At 46.0% G+C, this 19,299-nt stretch overlaps 1 protein-coding gene across 7 annotated transcripts in view; it reads left to right on the top strand.

The window, feature by feature from the left end:
* LOC106588669 (thyroid hormone receptor beta) overlaps nt 1–19,299 on the top strand; it is a 145,382-nt gene that overhangs the window by 87,627 nt on the left and 38,456 nt on the right. For 5 of the 7 annotated variants that reach the window (XM_014177887.3, XM_014177886.3, XM_014177882.3 and 2 more), the window contains exons 3-5: nt 9,022–9,078; nt 12,147–12,214; nt 12,504–12,557. In XM_014177887.3, the coding sequence (XP_014033362.1) occupies nt 12,208–12,214; nt 12,504–12,557 (61 nt within the window). In that variant the 5' untranslated portion in view covers nt 9,022–9,078; nt 12,147–12,207. Of the gene's footprint in view, nt 1–9,021; nt 9,079–12,115; nt 12,215–12,503; nt 12,558–19,299 lie in introns of all 7 variants that reach the window. The other 2 variants (XM_014177883.3, XM_045709453.2) reach the window with 1 other exon arrangement.

The following is a 19,299-nucleotide window of genomic DNA, read 5'->3' as shown; positions in this document are numbered from 1 at the left end:
GTTTCACTGTGGTAATTCAGGCCTGTGGTGTGTGTTCAGAGCCATTAGCTTCACTGTGCTAATTCAGGCCTGCGGTGTGTGTTCAGAGCCATTAGTTTCACTGTGCTAATACAGGCCTGTGGTGTGTGTTCAGAGCCATTAGTTTCACTGTGGTAATTCAGGCCTGTGGTATGTGTTCAGAGCCATTAGTTTCACTGTGGTAATTCAGGCCTGTGGTGTGTGTTCAGAGCCATTAGTTTCACTGTGCTAACTCAGGCCTGTGGTGTGTGTTCAGAGCCATTAGTTTGACTGTGGTAATTCAGGCCTGTGGTGTGTGTTCAGAGCCATTAGTTTCACTGTGCTAATTCAGGCCTGTGGTGTGTGTTCAGAGCCATTAGTTTCACTGTAGTAATTCAGGCCTGTGGTGTGTGTTCAGAGCCATTAGTTTCACTGTGGTAATTCAGGCATGTGGTGTGTGTTCAGAGCCATTAGTTTCACTGTAGCAATTCAGGCCTGTGGTGTGTGTTCAGAGCCATTAGTTTCACTGTGCTAATTCAGGCCTGTGGTGTGTGTTCAGAGCCATTAGTTTCACTGTAGTAATTCAGGCCTGTGGTGTGTGTTCAGAGCCATTAGTTTCACTGTGGTAATTCAGGCATGTGGTGTGTGTTCAGAGCCATTAGTTTCACTGTAGCAATTCAGGCCTGTGGTGTGTGTTCAGAGCCATTAGTTTCACTGTAGTAATTCAGGCCTGTGGTGTGTGTTCAGAGCCATTAGTTTCACTGTGGTAATTCAGGCCTGTGGTGTGTGTTCAGAGCCATTAGTTTCACTGTGCTAATTCAGGCCTGTGGTGTGTGTTCAGAGCCATTAGTTTCACTGTGCTAATTCAGGCATGTGGTGTGTGTTCAGAGCCATTAGTTTCACTGTGCTAATTCAGGCCTGTGGTGTGTGTTCAGAGCCATTAGTTTCACTGTGCTAATTCAGGCCTGTGGTGTGTGTTCAGAGCCATTAGTTTCACTGTGCTAATTCAGGCCTGTGGTGTGTGCTCAGAGCCATTAGTTTCACTGTGCTAATTCAGGCCTGTGGTGTGTGTTCAGAGCCATTAGTTTCACTGTGGTAATTCAGGCATGTGGTGTGTGTTCAGAGCCATTAGTTTCACTGTAGTAATTCAGGCCTGTGGTGTGTGTTCAGAGCCATTAGTTTCACTGTAGTAATTCAGGCCTGTGGTGTGTGTTCAGAGCCATTAGTTTCACTGTGGTAATTCAGGCCTGTGGTGTGTGTTCAGAGCCATTAGTTTCACTGTGCTAATTCAGGCCTGTGGTGTGTGTTCAGAGCCATTAGTTTCACTGTGCTAATTCAGGCATGTGGTGTGTGTTCAGAGCCATTAGTTTCACTGTGCTAATTCAGGCCTGTGGTGTGTGTTCAGAGCCATTAGTTTCACTGTGCTAATTCAGGCCTGTGGTGTGTGTTCAGAGCCATTAGTTTCACTGTGCTAATTCAGGCCTGTGGTGTGTGCTCAGAGCCATTAGTTTCACTGTGCTAATTCAGGCCTGTGGTGTGTGTTCAGAGCCATTAGTTTCACTGTGCTAATTCAGGCCTGTGGTGTGTGTTCAGAGCCATTAGTTTCACTGTGGTAATTCAAGCCTGTAGTGTGTGTTCAGATCCATTAGTTTCACTGTGCTAATTCAGGCCTGTGGTGTGTGTTCAGAGCCATTAGATTCACTGTGCTAATTCAGGCCTGTGGTGTGTGTTCAGAGCCATTAGTTTCACTGTGCTAATTCAGGCCTGTGGTGTGTGTTCAGAGCCATTAGTTTCACTGTGCTAATTCAGGCCTGTGGTGTGTGTTCAGAGCCATTAGTTTCACTGTGCTAATTCAGGCCTGTGGTGTGTGCTCAGAGCCATTAGTTTCACTGTGCTAATTCAGGCCTGTGGTGTGTGCTCAGAGCCATTAGTTTCACTGTGCTAATTCAGGCCTGTGGTGTGTGTTCAGAGCCATTAGTTTCACTGTGCTAATTCAGGCCTGTGGTGTGTGTTCAGAGCCATTAGTTTCACTGTGGTAATTCAGGCCTGTGGTGTGTGTTCAGAGCCATTAGTTTCACTGTGGTAATTCAGGCCTGTGGTGTGTGTTCAGAGCCATTAGTTTCACTGTGCTAATTCAGGCCTGTGGTGTGTGTTCAGAGCCATTAGTTTCACTGTGCTAATTCAGGCCTGTGGTGTGTGTTCAGAGCCATTAGTTTCACTGTGCTAATTCAGGCCTGTGGTGTGTGTTCAGTCATTCGTTTCACTGTAGTAATTCAGGCCTGTGGTGTGTGTTCAGAGCCATTAGTTTCACTGTGCTAATTCAGGCCTGTGGTGTGTGTTCAGAGCCATTAGTTTCACTGTGCTAATTCAGGCCTGTGGTGTGTGTTCAGAGCCATTAGTTTCACTGTGCTAATTCAGGCCTGTGGTGTGTGTTCCGAGCCATTAGTTTCACTGTGCTAATTCAGGCCTGTGGTGTGTGTTCAGAGCCATTCGTTTCACTTTGCTAATTCAGGCCTGTGGTGTGTGTTCAGAGCCATTAGTTTCACTGTGGTAATTCAGGCCTGTGGTGTGTGTTCAGAGTCATTAGTTTCACTGTGCTAATTCAGGCCTGTGGTGTGTGTTTAGAGTCATTAGTTTCACTGTGCTAATTCAGGCCTGTGGTGTGTGTTCAGAGCCATTAGTTTCACTGTGCTAATACAGGCCTGTGGTGTGTGTTCAGAGCCATTAGTTTCACTGTGCTAATTCAGGCCTGTGGTGTGTGTTCAGAGCCATTAGTTTCACTGTGGTAATTCAGGCCTGTGGTGTGTGTTCAGAGCCATTGGTTTCACTGTGCTAATTCAGGCCTGTGGTGTGTGTTCAGAGCCATTAGTTTCACTGTGCTAACTCAGGCCTGTGGTGTGTGTTCAGAGCCATTAGTTTGACTGTGGTAATTCAGGCCTGTGGTGTGTGTTCAGAGCCATTAGTTTCACTGTGCTAATTCAGGCCTGTGGTGTGTGTTCAGAGCCATTAGTTTCACTGTGGTAATTCAGGCCTGTGGTGTGTGTTCAGAGCCATTAGTTTCACTGTGCTAATTCAGGCCTGTGGTGTGTGTTCAGAGCCATTAGTTTCACTGTGCTAATTCAGGCCTGTGGTGTGTGTTCAGAGCCATTAGTTTCACTGTAGTAATTCAGGCCTGTGGTGTGTGTTCAGAGCCATTAGTTTCACTGTGCTAATTCAGGCCTGTGGTGTGTGTTCAGAGCCATTAGTTTCACTGTAGTAATTCAGTCCTGTGGTGTGTGTTCAGAGCCATTAGTTTCACTGTAGTAATTCAGTGCTGTGGTGTGTGTTCAGAGCCATTAGTTTCACTGTGCTAATTCAGGCCTGTGGTGTGTGTTCAGAGCCATTAGTTTCACTGTGCTAATTCAGGCCTGTGGTGTGTGTTCAGAGCCATTAGTTTCACTGTAGTAATTCAGGCCTGTGGTGTGTGTTCAGAGCCATTAGTTTCACTGTGGTAATTCAGGCCTGTGGTGTGTGTTCAGAGCCATTAGTTTCACTGTGGTAATTCAGGCCTGTGGTGTGTGTTCAGAGCCATTAGTTTCACTGTGCTAATTCAGGCCTGTGGTGTGTGTTCAGAGCCATTAGTTTCACTGTAGTAATTCAGGCCTGTGGTGTGTGTTCAGAGCCATTAGTTTCACTGTGGTAATTCAGGCCTGTGGTGTGTGTTCAGAGCCATTAGTTTCACTGTGCTAATTCAGGCCTGTGGTGTGTGTTCAGAGCCATTAGTTTCACTGTGCTAATTCAGGCCTGTGGTGTGTGTTCAGAGCCATTAGTTTCACTGTGCTAATTCAGGCCTGTGGTGTGTGTTCAGTCATTCGTTTCACTGTAGTAATTCAGGCCTGTGGTGTGTGTTCAGAGCCATTAGTTTCACTGTGCTAATTCAGGCCTGTGGTGTGTGTTCAGAGCCATTAGTTTCACTGTGCTAATTCAGGCCTGTGGTGTGTGTTCAGAGCCATTAGTTTCACTGTGCTAATTCAGGCCTGTGGTGTGTGTTCCGAGCCATTAGTTTCACTGTGCTAATTCAGGCCTGTGGTGTGTGTTCAGAGCCATTCGTTTCACTTTGCTAATTCAGGCCTGTGGTGTGTGTTCAGAGCCATTAGTTTCACTGTGGTAATTCAGGCCTGTGGTGTGTGTTCAGAGTCATTAGTTTCACTGTGCTAATTCAGGCCTGTGGTGTGTGTTTAGAGTCATTAGTTTCACTGTGCTAATTCAGGCCTGTGGTGTGTGTTCAGAGCCATTAGTTTCACTGTGCTAATACAGGCCTGTGGTGTGTGTTCAGAGCCATTAGTTTCACTGTGCTAATTCAGGCCTGTGGTGTGTGTTCAGAGCCATTAGTTTCACTGTGGTAATTCAGGCCTGTGGTGTGTGTTCAGAGCCATTGGTTTCACTGTGCTAATTCAGGCCTGTGGTGTGTGTTCAGAGCCATTAGTTTCACTGTGCTAACTCAGGCCTGTGGTGTGTGTTCAGAGCCATTAGTTTGACTGTGGTAATTCAGGCCTGTGGTGTGTGTTCAGAGCCATTAGTTTCACTGTGCTAATTCAGGCCTGTGGTGTGTGTTCAGAGCCATTAGTTTCACTGTGGTAATTCAGGCCTGTGGTGTGTGTTCAGAGCCATTAGTTTCACTGTGCTAATTCAGGCCTGTGGTGTGTGTTCAGAGCCATTAGTTTCACTGTGCTAATTCAGGCCTGTGGTGTGTGTTCAGAGCCATTAGTTTCACTGTAGTAATTCAGGCCTGTGGTGTGTGTTCAGAGCCATTAGTTTCACTGTGCTAATTCAGGCCTGTGGTGTGTGTTCAGAGCCATTAGTTTCACTGTAGTAATTCAGTCCTGTGGTGTGTGTTCAGAGCCATTAGTTTCACTGTAGTAATTCAGTGCTGTGGTGTGTGTTCAGAGCCATTAGTTTCACTGTGCTAATTCAGGCCTGTGGTGTGTGTTCAGAGCCATTAGTTTCACTGTGCTAATTCAGGCCTGTGGTGTGTGTTCAGAGCCATTAGTTTCACTGTAGTAATTCAGGCCTGTGGTGTGTGTTCAGAGCCATTAGTTTCACTGTGGTAATTCAGGCCTGTGGTGTGTGTTCAGAGCCATTAGTTTCACTGTGGTAATTCAGGCCTGTGGTGTGTGTTCAGAGCCATTAGTTTCACTGTGCTAATTCAGGCCTGTGGTGTGTGTTCAGAGCCATTAGTTTCACTGTAGTAATTCAGGCCTGTGGTGTGTGTTCAGAGCCATTAGTTTCACTGTGGTAATTCAGGCCTGTGGTGTGTGTTCAGAGCCATTAGTTTCACTGTAGTAATTCAGGCCTGTGGTGTGTGTTCAGAGCCATTAGTTTCACTGTAGTAATTCAGGCCTGTGGTGTGTGTTCAGAGCCATTAGTTTCACTGTTCTAATTCAGGCCTGTGGTGTGTGTTCAGAGCCATTAGTTTCACTGTGGTAATTCAGGCCTGTGGTGTGTGTTCAGAGCCATTAGTTTCACTGTGGTAATTCAGGACTCTATGTGCCCAAATGATACTTAGACATTCACAAAGCACTCAACCAAATGATTTCCCTTAAAAAAAGGCCATCTGTGGACCAACTCTCTCTCTCTCCCTCGCCCTCTCTCACTCACACACACACACACACACACACACACACACACACACACACACACACACACACACACACACACACACACACACACACACACACACACACACACACACACACACACGCCCACCCACAGCTCCCTCTCAGAGCCCTACTGTATATCTATCTATCTATCTAACCCAGGTCTGTAATTTATGGCTGCTACTTTGAATGTTCATCAGACTGCTGTGTCAGCCACTCACTCACACACGCACGCACACACACGCACTCGCACACACGTCCACACACCACAACAGACAACTTTCCATAAGCCCCACTACAGCCAACAGGCACTCCCCAGCTACCTTTGATGAGGCTACAGTTATTGACCTGATGCCAAGTTGCATGTAGATAGATACAACGTTATCTTGTGTTAGTACACTGAGTACAAGTGGATGGATCATGCACTTCACCTCCAGCCAGCTGTTCTCCAGAGGAAGGGGGTATGGGAGGAGGGATTGTGTATAGTGGACATACACACAAAGATGGCACCTCTACAATTTACATACACACGCAAAATGGATTATTGCAGTAGATGGATGTTTACCCGTTGCCTATCACACTTTATGGCACCTCATTCTCGGTGTGGAAGGACAGCATTATTTGTGTTGGGTTAAGGCTGTCAACTCACCTCTTCATGACATGAATACATTAGGCCATATGCCAATAAAAGATGCATTAGGCAAAATACATGGCCTGAATGGACCAGATGTTTAGCAACAGTCTCAACTCATCAGCATAGAGTAGGAGGACACACACACACACACACACACACACACACACACACACTATGGTAAAACCATGCACAGGAAAAGTGTGGAGGCTGTAATCTTGGACAGTTCACGTCCTGATATCTAAAGTTTCACTTCCTGATATCTCAATTATAGTCTCTTGCACGCTAGACACACACACACATCAACAACTCTATACAGACACACACACTCGCACGCACTCACACACACACATATACACACACGCGTGCACACACACACATACATACATACACACACACACACACACACCACACACACACACACACACACACACACACACACACACACACACACACACACACACACACATTGACATACAGTGCATTTGGAAAGCATTCAGATACCTTGACTTTTCCCACATTTTGTTACGTTACAGCCTTATTCTAAAATGGATAATCTACACACAATACCCCATAATGACAAACCAAAAAAAAACGTTTTTTAGACATTTTTGCTAATGTGTTAAAAAAATGTTTTTTTTAAAGTCACACTTACATAAGTATTCAGACCCTTTACTCAGTACTTTGTTTTTTGCATCTTTGGCAGCGATTACAGCCTCGAGTATTCTTGGATATGATGCTACAAGCTTGGCACACCTGCATTTGGGGATTTTCTCCCATTCTTCTCTGCAGATCCTCTCAAACTCTGTCAGATTGGATGGGGAGCGTCGCTGCACAGCTATTTTCGGGTCTCTCCAGAGATTCAAGTCCGGGCTCTGGCTGGGCCATTCAAGGACATTCAGAGACTTGTCCCGAAGCCTCTCCTGCGTTGTCTTGGCTGTGTACTTAGGGTCGATGTCCTGTTGGAAGGTGAACCTTCACCCCAGTTTGAGGTCCTGAGCACTCTGGAGCATGTTTTCATCAAGGATCTTTCTGTACTTTGCTCTGTTCATCTTTCCCTCGATCCTGACTAATCTCCCACTCCCTGCCACTGAAAACATCCCCAGAGAATTTCGTTTCTCATGGTTTGGGAGTCCTTTAGGTGCCCTTTGGCAAACCCCAAGCGGGCTGTCATGTGCCTTTTACTGAGAAGTGGCTTCCGACTGGCCACTCTACCATAAAGGCCTGATTGATGGAGTGCTGCAGAGATGGTTGTCCTTCTGGAAGGTTCTCCCATCTCCACAGAGGAACTCTGGAGCTCTATGAGAGTGATCATCGGGTTCTTGGTCACCTCCCTGACCAAGGCCCTTCTCCCCGATTGCTCAGTTTGGCCAGACTGACAGCTTGGTGGTTCCAAACTTCTTCCATTTAAGAATGATGGAGGCCAGTGTGTTCTTGGGGACCTTCAATGCTGCAGACATTTTTTGGTACCCTTCCCCAGATCTGTGCTGAGACACAATCCTGTCTCGGAGCTCTACGGATAATTCCTTCGACCTCATGGCTTGGTTTTTACTCTGACATGCACTGTCAACTGTGGGACCTTATATGGACAGGTGTTTGCCTTTCCAAATCATGTCAAATCAAATCAGGTCTGAATACTTATGTAAATAAAGTATTTCTGTCATTATGGGGTATTGTGTGCAGATTGATGAGGGCGAAAAATCTTGTAATCCATTTTAGAATAAGACTGTAACATAATAAAATGTGGCAAAAGGAAAGGGGTCTGAATACTTTCCGAATGCACTGACACATATTGACACACACACCAGCCAGGTCGCTCTAGAGACACTGTGGAATTCCACAGGACTTAGGACGTTGGAAGATCACTCGCCAGTAAGCTTCCGGTTTGCTAGGGCGTTGTGGACAGGGATGGTGGAGAGACGTAAGCTGTGAGCTGTGGTCTGAGGGTCACATGTTCAATCCCAGTACTAAGGCGAGAGAGAGAGAGACAGAGAGACAGAGAGGCTGGGCTAGACAGATGTTTGAAATATAGTGAATCAATAGAGAACCAGTATGTTATATAGTTGACCTGAACCACCTTCTGTGGTATGTAAGAGTGTGTGTTTCTGTGGTATGTAAGAGTGTGTGTTTCTGTGGTATGTAAGAGTGTGTGTTTCTGTGTTGTCATTGCAGCTCTCTGATTCCGAGATGTGGCTTTATATTATAAAATGACAATTCTTCCTGGAATGTGGACACTCCACTTCCTGACTGTGCTGCTCTAACACTCCCCCAACACACACACACATCTAGTCTACTTCCATACTAGTCTACATACTATAGAACAGGCCATGATCTTATCGTTATGTGCTCTAGTGAAGTCTTCTTTCATGCACTGTATGTACACAGTATGGGACCATAGGCTACGTCTTCACATACAGTATGTTACAGTCTCTCTTTCTCTGTTGCATGTTGATCTCCCTGTTAAGGCATTAAAGGTGTGTGTGTTTGTGTGTGTGTGGTGTGTGTGTGTGGTGTGTGTGTGTGTGTGTGTGTGTGTGTGTGTGTGTGTGTGTGTGTGTGTGTGTGTGTGTGTGTGTGTGTGTGTGTGTGTGTGTGTGTGTGTGTGTGTGTGTGTGTGTGTGTCCACAGGGTTGCTGTTCCATCTATGTCCACTAGGTGTTGCTGTGGGCAGCAGAGTCATGTCTAGGGGACATTTGGCATAGGAGACCTGTTCCTTCTTCAACAAATCTAACAAAATCCTTCGTATGTGTCTTCCAGGCTCCAATGGTGTAAGCCGACGCATCACCGCGGGGGATTCTGACACGCTGCACACAGGTGAGAATAGCTGCCAACAGAGTCGCACGGCTATACATGGTTCTGAGTACCTTCTGTACTGTCAACAGTGTCATATTGAGCCCATAGAAACTGACTGGGAATACAGAGAGCTAGAGAGGTATGAGTTCTCTATGAGTTGTCCATGTAGCAGGTAGCCTAGTGGTTAGAGCGTTGGGCCAGTAACCGAAAAGTTGCTAGATCGAATCCCCGAGCTGACAAGGTAAAAATCTGTCGTTCTGCCTCTGAACAAGGAAATTAGCCCACTCTTCCTAGCCCGTCATTGTAAATAAGAATTTGTTCTTAACTGACTTGCCTAGTTAAATATACTGCTCAAAAAAATAAAGGGAAAACTTAAACAACACAATGTAACTCCAAGTCAATCACACTTCTGTGAAATCAAACTGTCCACTTAGGAAGCAACACTGATTGACAATAAATTTCACATGCTGTTGTGCAAATTGAATAGACAACAGGTGGAAATTATAGGCAATAAGCAAGACACCCCCAATAAAGGAGTGGTTCTGCAGGTGGTGACCACAGACCAGTTCTCAGTTCCTATGCTTCCTGGCTGATGTTTTGGTCACTTTTGAATGCTGGCGGTGCTTTCACTCTAGTGGTAGCATGAGACGGAGTCTACAACCCACACAAGTGGCTCAGGTAGTGCAGCTCATCCAGGATGGCACATCAATGCGAGCTGTGGCAAGAAGGTTTGCTGTGTCTGTCAGCGTAGTGTCCAGAGCATGGAGGCGCTACCAGGAGACAGGCCAGTACATCAGGAGACGTGGAGGAGGCCGTAGGAGGGCAACAACCCAGCAGCAGGACCGCTACCTCCGCCTTTGTGCAAGGAGGAGCAGGAGGAGCACTGCCAGAGCCCTGCAAAATGACCTCCAGCAGGCCACAAATGTGCATGTGTCTGGTCAAACGGGTGCATGCGGTTGGCCCTGGGTTCCTCCTAATGCAAGACAATGCTAGACCTCATGTGGCTGGAGTGTGTCAGCAGTTCCTGCAAGAGGAAGGCATTGATGTTCCCCAGACCTGAATCCAATTGAGCACATCTGGGACATCATGTCTCGCTCCATCAACCAACGCCACGTTGCACCACAGACTGTCCAGGAGTTGGCGGATGCTTTAGTCCAGGTCTGGGAGGAGATCCCCAGGAGACCATCCGCCACCTCATCAGGAGCATGCCCAGGCGTTGTAGGGAGGTCATACAGGCACGTGGAGGCCACACACACTACTGAGCCTCATTTTGACTTGTTTTAAGGACATTACATCAAAGTTGGATCAGCCTGTAGTGTGGTTTTCCACTTTAATTTTGAGTGTGACTCCAAATCCAGACCTCCATGTATTGATAAATTGGATTTCCATTGATTATTTTTGTGTGATTTTGTTGTCAGCACATTCAACTATGTAAAGAAAAAAGTATTTAATAAGATTATTTCTTTCATTCAGATCTAGGATGTGTTGTTTAAGTGTTCCCTTTATTTTTTTGAGCAGTGTATATATATATATATTTTTTAAATGATCCAGCTCTATCTCCCTCCAGCCCATTAACCTCCAGCTTTTTTCCCATCCAGCCTAGTATTCTCCAACTCTATTTCCCTCCAGCCCAGTAACCTCCAGCTCTTTTCCCGTCCAGCCCAGTAATAACCTCCAGCTCTATCGCCCTCCAGCCCAGTATTCTCCAACTCTATTTCCCTCCAGCCCAATCTCCCTCCAGCCCAATCTCCCTCCAGCCCAGTATTCTCCAGCTCTATCTCCCTCCAGCACAGTAAGCTACAGCTGTATTCCCCTCCAGCCAAGTAACCTCCAGCTCTTTTCCCGTCCAGCCCAGTAATAACCTCCAGCTCTATCGCCCTCCAGCCCAGTATCCTCCAGCTCTATCCCCCTCCAGCCCAGTATCCTCCAGCTCTATCCCCCTCCAGCCCAATCCCCCTCCAGCCCAGTATCCTCCAGCTCTATCGCCCTCCAGCCCAGTATCCTCCAGCTCTATGCCCCTCCAGCCCACTATCCTCTAGCTCTAGCTCCCTCAAGCCCAATCCCCCTCCAGCCCAGTAACCTCCAGCTCTATCTCCCTCCAGCTCTATCTCCCTCCAGCCCAGTGTCCTCCAGCTCTATCTCCCTCCAGCCCAGTATCCTCCAGCTCTATCTCCCTCCAGCCCAGTATCCTCCAGCTCTATCCCCCTCCAGCCCAGTAACCTCCAGCTCTTTTCCCGTCCAGCCCAGTAATAACCTCCAGCTCTATCGCCCTCCAGCCCAGTATCCTCCAGCTCTTTCCCCCTCCAGCCCAGTAACCTCCAGCTCTATCGTCTCTCCAGCCCAGTAACCTCCAGCTCTATCTCCCTCTAGCCCAGTAACCTCCAGCCCTATCCCCCTCCAGCCCAGTAACCTCCAGCTCTATCGTCTCTCCAGCCCAGTAACCTCCAGCTCTATCTCCCTCCAACCCAGTATCCTCCAGCTCTATCTCCCTCCAGCCCAGTCTCCTCCAGCTCTATCCCCTTCCAGCCCAGTATCCTCCAGCTCTATCCCCCTCCAGCCCAGTATCCTCCATCTCTATCCCCCTCCAGCCCAGTATCCTCCAGCTCTATCCCCCTCCAGCCCAGCAACCTCCAGCTCTATCCCCCTCCAGCCCAGCAACCTCCAGCTCTATCATCTCTCCAGCCCAGTAACCTCCAGCTCTATCGCCCTCCAGCCCAGCAACCTCCAGCTCTATCATCTCTCCAGCCCAGTAACCTCCAGCTCTATCGCCCTCCAGCCCAGTAACCTCCAGCTCTATCGTCTCTCCAGCCCAGCAACCTCCAGCTCTATCCCCCTCCAGCCCAGCAACCTCCAGCTCTATCCCCCTCCAGCCCAGCAACCTCCAGCTCTATCGTCTCTCCAGCCCAGCAACCTCCAGCTCTATCGTCTCTCCAGCCCAGTAACCTCCAGCTCTATTGCTCTCCAGCCCAGTGACCTTCAGCTCTATTTCCCTTTAGCCCAGTAACCTCCAGCTCTATCCCCCTCCAGCCCAGTAACCTCCAGCTCTATCCCCCTCCAGCCCAGTAACCTCCAGCTCTATCTCCCTCCAGCCCAGTATCAGAAGGCAGGGGAGGGTATGAGAATGGTGTCTAGGCCCTGAAGCCCAGCAGCATGTCAGGTAACACTTTTAAAATACATTGAAGTATTCAAATGCCTATTTCATCTCTACAGGAACAGTCTTTTGGGGGGGGGGGCACATGTCACAGCACAGAATAGAATGCTGCACTCGCCTGGGTCAAAATCCTTGGGGGATTTTTTGTTTACCTCATTCAATTGAAGAAGAGAAAAAAAATCCTCATCAGGGCTTTTGACCCAGACGAGTGTGGCCAGCTGTGTTGTGCTGTGACCTCACAAAAAGAGACTGCATCTGTATCTGTTTCTAAATACTTTCTGCTTCTTGTTTCTAGAGCAAGGAGACAAATGCACCACCCCCCGCTGGAAACATGAGGCCATGCAAAATGGTACAGTTCTATTCCTCCCTCTCACCTATTATATCTGTCTATCCACAGTATCTACATGGTACAGTTCTATTCCTCCCTCTCACCTATTATATCTGTCTATCTACAGTATCTACATGGTACAGTTCTATTCCTCCCTCTCACCTATTATATCTTATTATATCTGTCTATCCACAGTATCTACATGGTACAGTTCTATTCCTCCCTCTCACCTATTATATCTGTCTATCTACAGTATCTACATGGTACAGTTCTATTCCTCCCTCTCACTTATTATATCTGTCTATCTACAGTATCTACATGGTACAGTTCTATTCCTCCCTCTCACCTATTATATCTGTCTATCTACAGTATCTACATGGTACAGTTCTATTCCTCCCTCTCACTTATTATATCTGTCTATCTACAGTATCTACATGGTACAGTTCTATTCCTCCCTCTCACCTATTATATCTGTCTATCTACAGTATCTACATGGTACAGTTCTATTCCTCCCTCTCACTTATTATATCTGTCTATCTACAGTATCTACATGGTACAGTTCTATTCCTCCCTCTCACCTATTATATCTGTCTATCTACAGTATCTACATGGTACAGTTCTATTCCTCATCCTCATTCTTCTTTATTTTAAGCTGTCTGTCTGGTTTGTGGGGTTACACTAAAGTAGTGTTTCTTGACTCTGGTATCCACCAACTTAATGCATTTGTTTGTGATGGGGCTTCAGTTCGGGCTGGCGGCTAGCCGAAGTTGGCTAGGCGAACCAAACGAGTGTGCTCACATACTCCCTTAAAAGACCTTCGCTGGAAAAACTAGAAAAAGCAGCACTAGTACCGTTTGTCCATTTTGAGATTATGTTTCTTAGAATTCATCTGAAATAGCTTGAGAAATCTGTTTATGTTTCTTAGAATTCATCTGAAATAGCTTGATAAATCTGTCATAAATGTTCACGTTTTTGCCAAAGAGACCTTAGTTGCGCAATTTTATATCTAACTAAGATGTTTGGTGCAGTGTGCATGAAAATTAGTCATCTCTCATTGAATGACAACAAAGACTTTATTGAACAATCCCTACAGTTGACCAGTTACAGACAAAGGGGCGTAGACTTTGGCTGGCCTCCGGAAAAAAAGTTGTGTGCCCGAACAGCCAACAAAACCCTTACCGAAGTCCAAAATAAATAAAACATTCACAAAATGTCATCATAATATATACACAAACTCTTCCAAACTGCTTCGGATGGGAAGCATGCAAATGCCTTAACGGGGGACAAAGTCTTACATTGGGGGTAGTCGAGCAACAGAGTGAAGAAACACTGCACTCAGAATATCGTTTGTTGTTGGAGAATTACATGTCCCATTGACAGGTATCTGACCCTATTGAACTCAATATCATCGAATGGGCCATCAAATGTATATTTCATGCAATTCAGGTAGAAGGAACACGCAGAACTTCAGTGACATTCTAAACCTCTTTGTAGCAAATCACATATGAATTAGAGATCCAATTATTAAATCATTTCCCCGTGTCAGATACACCCTGATCTTCCCTTTCATTCTGGGAAAGCTGTGTGTGTGTGTGTCCGCTGGCCTTACTGACAGAGATCTGAACTAAATAGTCATGTCTGAGGGAGATAGCATCATGTCATGCCAGCTGGGTACTCTTCGTGCCTGTGTTTTATTCACATGTAGATGTCCAGGCTGAATATGGAAACAGACAGGGTTTGGTTGGGTCCTCACTGTTTAAAGAGAAGCTCCTCCACACCCTGCGCTTGCAAAGCATCACATATGCATTTTTTGTGCCAATGTTTCAGCCTCAAGGCCTTAGTCAGAGCCTTATATGTGCCATACAGGTTACATGTGTGTTAGTGTTACCTGGCAGAGGATCAGTGTGCTTGATGAGGTCAAAGACATTCACGTGTCACTAATTTTGCTACTGGTAACATACAGTAGCTTGCGAAAGTATTCACCCCCCTTGGCATTTTTCCTATTTTGTTGCCTTACAACTTGGAATTAAAATTGATTTTTTGGGGGGTTTGTATCATTGGATTTACACAACATGCCTATCACTTTGAAGATGCAAAATGTTTTTTCTTGTGAAACAAACAAGAAATAAGACAAAAAAAAAACTGAAAACTTGGGCGTACATAGCTATTCACCCCCCCAAAGCAATTACAGCAGCAAGTCTTTTGGGGTATGTCTCTATAAGCTTGGCACATCCAGCCCCTGGGATTTTTGCCCATTCTTCAAGGCAAAACTGCTCCAGCTCCTTCAAGTTGGATGGGTTCCACTGGTGCACAGCAATCTTTAAGTCATACCACATATTCTCAATTGGATTGAGGTCTGGGCTTTGACTAGGCCATTCCAAGACATTTACATGTTTCCCCTAAAACCACTAGAGTGTTGCTTTAGCAGTATGCTTAGGGTCATTGTCCTTCCGTCCCAGTCTCAAATCTCTGGAAGACTGAAACAGGTTTCCCGCAATAATTTCTCTGTATTTAGCGCCATCCATCATTCCTTAAATTCTGACCAGTTTCTCAGTCCCCGCTGATGAAAAACATGGTGTTCTCAGGGTGATGAGAGGTGTTGGATTTGCGCCAGACATAGCTTTTTCCTTGATGGCCAAAAAGCTAAATTTTAGTCTCATCTGACCAGGGTACCTTCTTCCATATGTTTGGGGAGTCTCCCACATGCCTTTTGGCGAACACCAAACATGTTTGCTTATTTTTTTCTTTAAGCAATGGCTTTTTTTCTGGCCACTCTTCCATAAAGCCCAGCTCTGTGGAGTGTACTGCTTAAAGTGGTCCTATGGACAGATACTCCAATCTCCGCTGTGGAGCTTTGCAGCTCCTTCAGGTTATCTTTGTTGCCTCTCTGATTAATGCCCTCCTTTCCTGGTCCATGAGTTTTGGTGGGCGGCCCTCTCTTGGCAAGTTTGTTGTGGTGCCATATTCTTTCTATTATTTAATAATGGATTTAATGGTACTCTGTGGGATGTTCAAAGTTTAGGATATTTTTCTATAACTCAACCCTCATCTGTACTTCCCCACAACATTGTCCCTGACCTGTTTGGAGAGCTCCTTGGTCTTCATGGTGCTGCTTGCTTGGTGGTGCCCCTTGCTTAGTGGTGTTGCAGACTCTGGGGCCTTTCAGAACAGGTGTATATATACTGAGATCATGTGACACATAGATTGCACACAGGTGGACTTTATTTAACTAATTATGTGACTTCTTACATTTTTTTTACATTTTAGGCATTTAGCAGACGTTCTTATCCAGAGCGACTTACAGTACATTTAGTTTTTTTTGTTTCCGTACTGGTCCCCCGTGGGAATCGAACCCACAACCCTGGCCTTGCAAACACCATGCTCTACCAACTGAGCCACACGGGACACTTCTGGAGGTAATTAGTTGCACCAGATCTTATTTAGGGGCTTCATAGCAAAGGGGGTGAATACATACGCACACACCACTTTTACTTTTTTAAGTAATTTTTTTTCATTTCACTTCACCAATTTGGACTATTTTGTGTATGTCTATTACATGAAATCCAAATAAAAATCGATTTAAATTATAGGTTGTAATGCAACAAAATAGGAAAAACCCCAAGTGGGATGAATACTTTTGCAAGGCACTGTATAGGGTACTTCTGAAGTAAAGTAGTTTAATTCTGTGGTGCTGTCTTCTACACAATGTATTTTACACTCTTAGAAAAAGGGTTCCAAAAGGGTTATTTGCAGAGGGATAGGGTTCTACCAAGAACTGTTTTGATCAGAACGACCCTTTTTGGAAGACTAGGGTTCTTTGTGAGGCAAAGGGTTCTAACTAGATACCTAGAACCTTTAACATCCTAAGAACTGTTTATGTAAGAAAGGGTATTTGTATTTGTCACATGCGCCGAATACAACAGGTGTAGACCTTACAGTGAAATGCGTACTAACCAATAATGCAGTTAAAAAAAAAAACATTTAAAAAACTTCCAAAATAAATAAATACATGTAAAAAAAATAAAAATAAAAAATAAATAAGAATATATACAGGTGGTACCGGTTCAGAGTCAATGTGCGGGGGCACCAGTTAGTCAAGGAAATTGAGGTAATATGTATGTACATGTAGGTAGAGTTATTAAAGTGACTATGCATAGATAATAACAGAGAGTAGCAACAGTGTAAAAGAGGGGGGGGCAATGCAAATAGCCTGGGTAGCCATTTGATTAGATGTTCAGGAGTCTTATGGGTTGGGGTAGAAGCTATTTAGAAGCCTCTTGTACCTAGACTTGGCGCTCCGGTACTGCTTGCTATGCGGTAGCAGAGAGAACAGTCTATGACTAGGGTGGCTGGAGTCTTTGACAATGTTTAGGGCCTTCCTCTGACACCGCCTGGTATAGAGGTCCTGGATGGCAGGAAGCTTGGCCCCAGTGATGTACTGGGCCGTACACACTACCCTCTGTAGTGCCTTGCGGTCGGAGGCCGAGCAGTTGCCATACCAGGCAGTGATGCAACCAGTCAAGATGCTCTCGATGGTGCAGCTGTAGAACCTTTTGAGGATTTGAGGACGCATGCCAAATCTTTTCAGTATAGGTTTTGTCGTGCTCTCTTCACAACTGTCTTGGTGTGCTTGGACCATGTTAGTTTGTTGGTGATGTGGACACCAAAGAACTTGAAGCTCGCAACCTGCTCTACTACAGCCTCGTCGATGAGAATGGGGGCGTGCTCGGTTCTCCGTTTCCTGTAGTCCACAATCATCTCCTTTGTCTTGATCATGTTGAGGGAGAGGTTGTTGTCCTGGTACCACACTTCCAGGACTCTGACCTCCTCCCTATAGGCTGTCTCATCGTTGTCGGTGATCAGGCCTACCGCTATTGTGTCATCGGCAAACTTAATGATGGTGTTGGAGTCATGCCTGGCCATGCAGTCATGATCGAACAGGGAGTACAGGAGGGGACTGAACACACACCCCTGAGGGGGCCCCCGTGTTGAGGATCAGCGTAGCGGATGTGTTGTTACCACCCCTTACCACATGGGGGCGGCCCATCAGGAAGTCCAGGATCCAGTTGCAGAGGGAGGTGTTTAGTCCCAGGGTCCTTACGTTAGTGATGAGCTTTGAGGGCATCATGGTGTTGAATGCTGAGCTGTAGTCAATGAATAGCATTCTCACATAGGTGTTCCTTTTGTCCAGGTGGGAAAGGGCAGTGTGGAGCGCAATAGAGATTGAACCATCTGTGGATCTGTTGGGGTAGTATGCAAATTGGAGTGGGTCTAGGGTTTCTGGGATAATGGTGTTGATGTGAGCCATGACCAGCCTTTCAAAGCACTTCATGGCTACAGACGTGAGTGCTACGGGTTGATAGTCATTTAGGCAGGTTACCTTAGTGTTCATCGGCACAGGCACTATGGTGGTCTGCTTAAAACATGTTGGTATTACAGACTGAGCCAGGGAGAGGTTGAAAATGTTAGTGAAGACACTTGCCAATTGGTCAGCGTGTGCTTGCAGTACAAGTCCTAGTAATCCTTCTGGCCCTGCAGCCTTGTGACTGTTGTTCTGTTTAAAGGTCTTACTCACATTGGCTGAGGAGAGCGTGGTCACACAGTCGTCCGGAACAGCTGATGCTCTCATGCATGTTTCAGTGTTACTTGCCTCGAAGCGAGCATAGAAGTTATGTAGCTCGTCTGGTAGGCTTGTGTCACTGGGCTGCTCTCGGCTGTGCTTCCCTTTGTAGTCTGGTGCTTCCTGCTTTAATTTTTGCTTGTAAGCAGGAATCAGGAGGATAGAATTATGGTCAGATTTGCCAAATGGAGGGTGAGGTAGAGCTTTGTATGCTTCTCGGGTCTAGTGTTTTTTTCCCTCAGGTTGCACATTTAACATGCTGGTGGAAATTTGGTAAAACGGATTTAAGTTTCCCTGCATTAAAGTCCCCGGCCACTAGGAGCGCCACCTCTGGATGAGTGTTTTCCTGTTTGCTTATGGCGGTATACAGCTCATTGAGTGCGGTCTTAGTGCCAGCATCGGTCTGTGGTGGTATGTAGACCGCTACGAAAAATACAGATAAAAACTCTCTTGGTAGATAGTGTGGTCTACAGCTTATCGTGAGATTCTCTACCTCAGGCGAGCAAAACCTCGAGACTGCCTTAGATATTGTGCACCAGCTGTTGTTTACGAATATACATAGACCCTCACCCCTTGTCTTACCAGAGGCTGCTGTTCTATCCTGCCGATACAGTGTAAAACCCACCAGCTGTATGATGTTCATGTCGTCGTTCAGCCCCGACTCGGTGAAACAGACGATATTACAGTTTTAAATGTCCCGATTTAATGTAATCGATTTGGTTTTCCAATGATTGCATGTTTGCCAATGGGACGGATGGCAGTGGGGTTTTACTCGCTCACCTAGGAATTCTCAGAAGGCAGCCCGACCCCCGCCCCCTTTGTCTCCGACTTCACTTCACGCAAATGATGGGGATTTGGGCATGTTCCCAATGAATGTGCTTCACGTCGGACTCGTTAAAGGAAAAATCTTCTACTAGTTTGTGATGAGTAATCGTTGTTCTGATGTCCAAAAGTTATTTTCTGTCATAAGAGACGGTAGCAGCAACATTATGGACAAAATAAGTTAAAAAATAAGTTACGAACAACGCAAAAAGACGAACAAAATAACACAGTTGGTTAGGAACATGTAAAACGTCAGCCATCCTCTCCAGCGCCATTCTAAGGCAAGAAGGGTTCTACATAGAACCATATATAGTATTTCCC

This window comes from Salmo salar, chromosome 27 (assembly GCF_965601325.2).
Source record: "Salmo salar chromosome 27, fSalSal1, whole genome shotgun sequence".
Lineage (NCBI taxonomy): Eukaryota > Metazoa > Chordata > Actinopteri > Salmoniformes > Salmonidae > Salmo > Salmo salar.
This window is presented reverse-complemented; position numbering and strand designations above follow the sequence as displayed.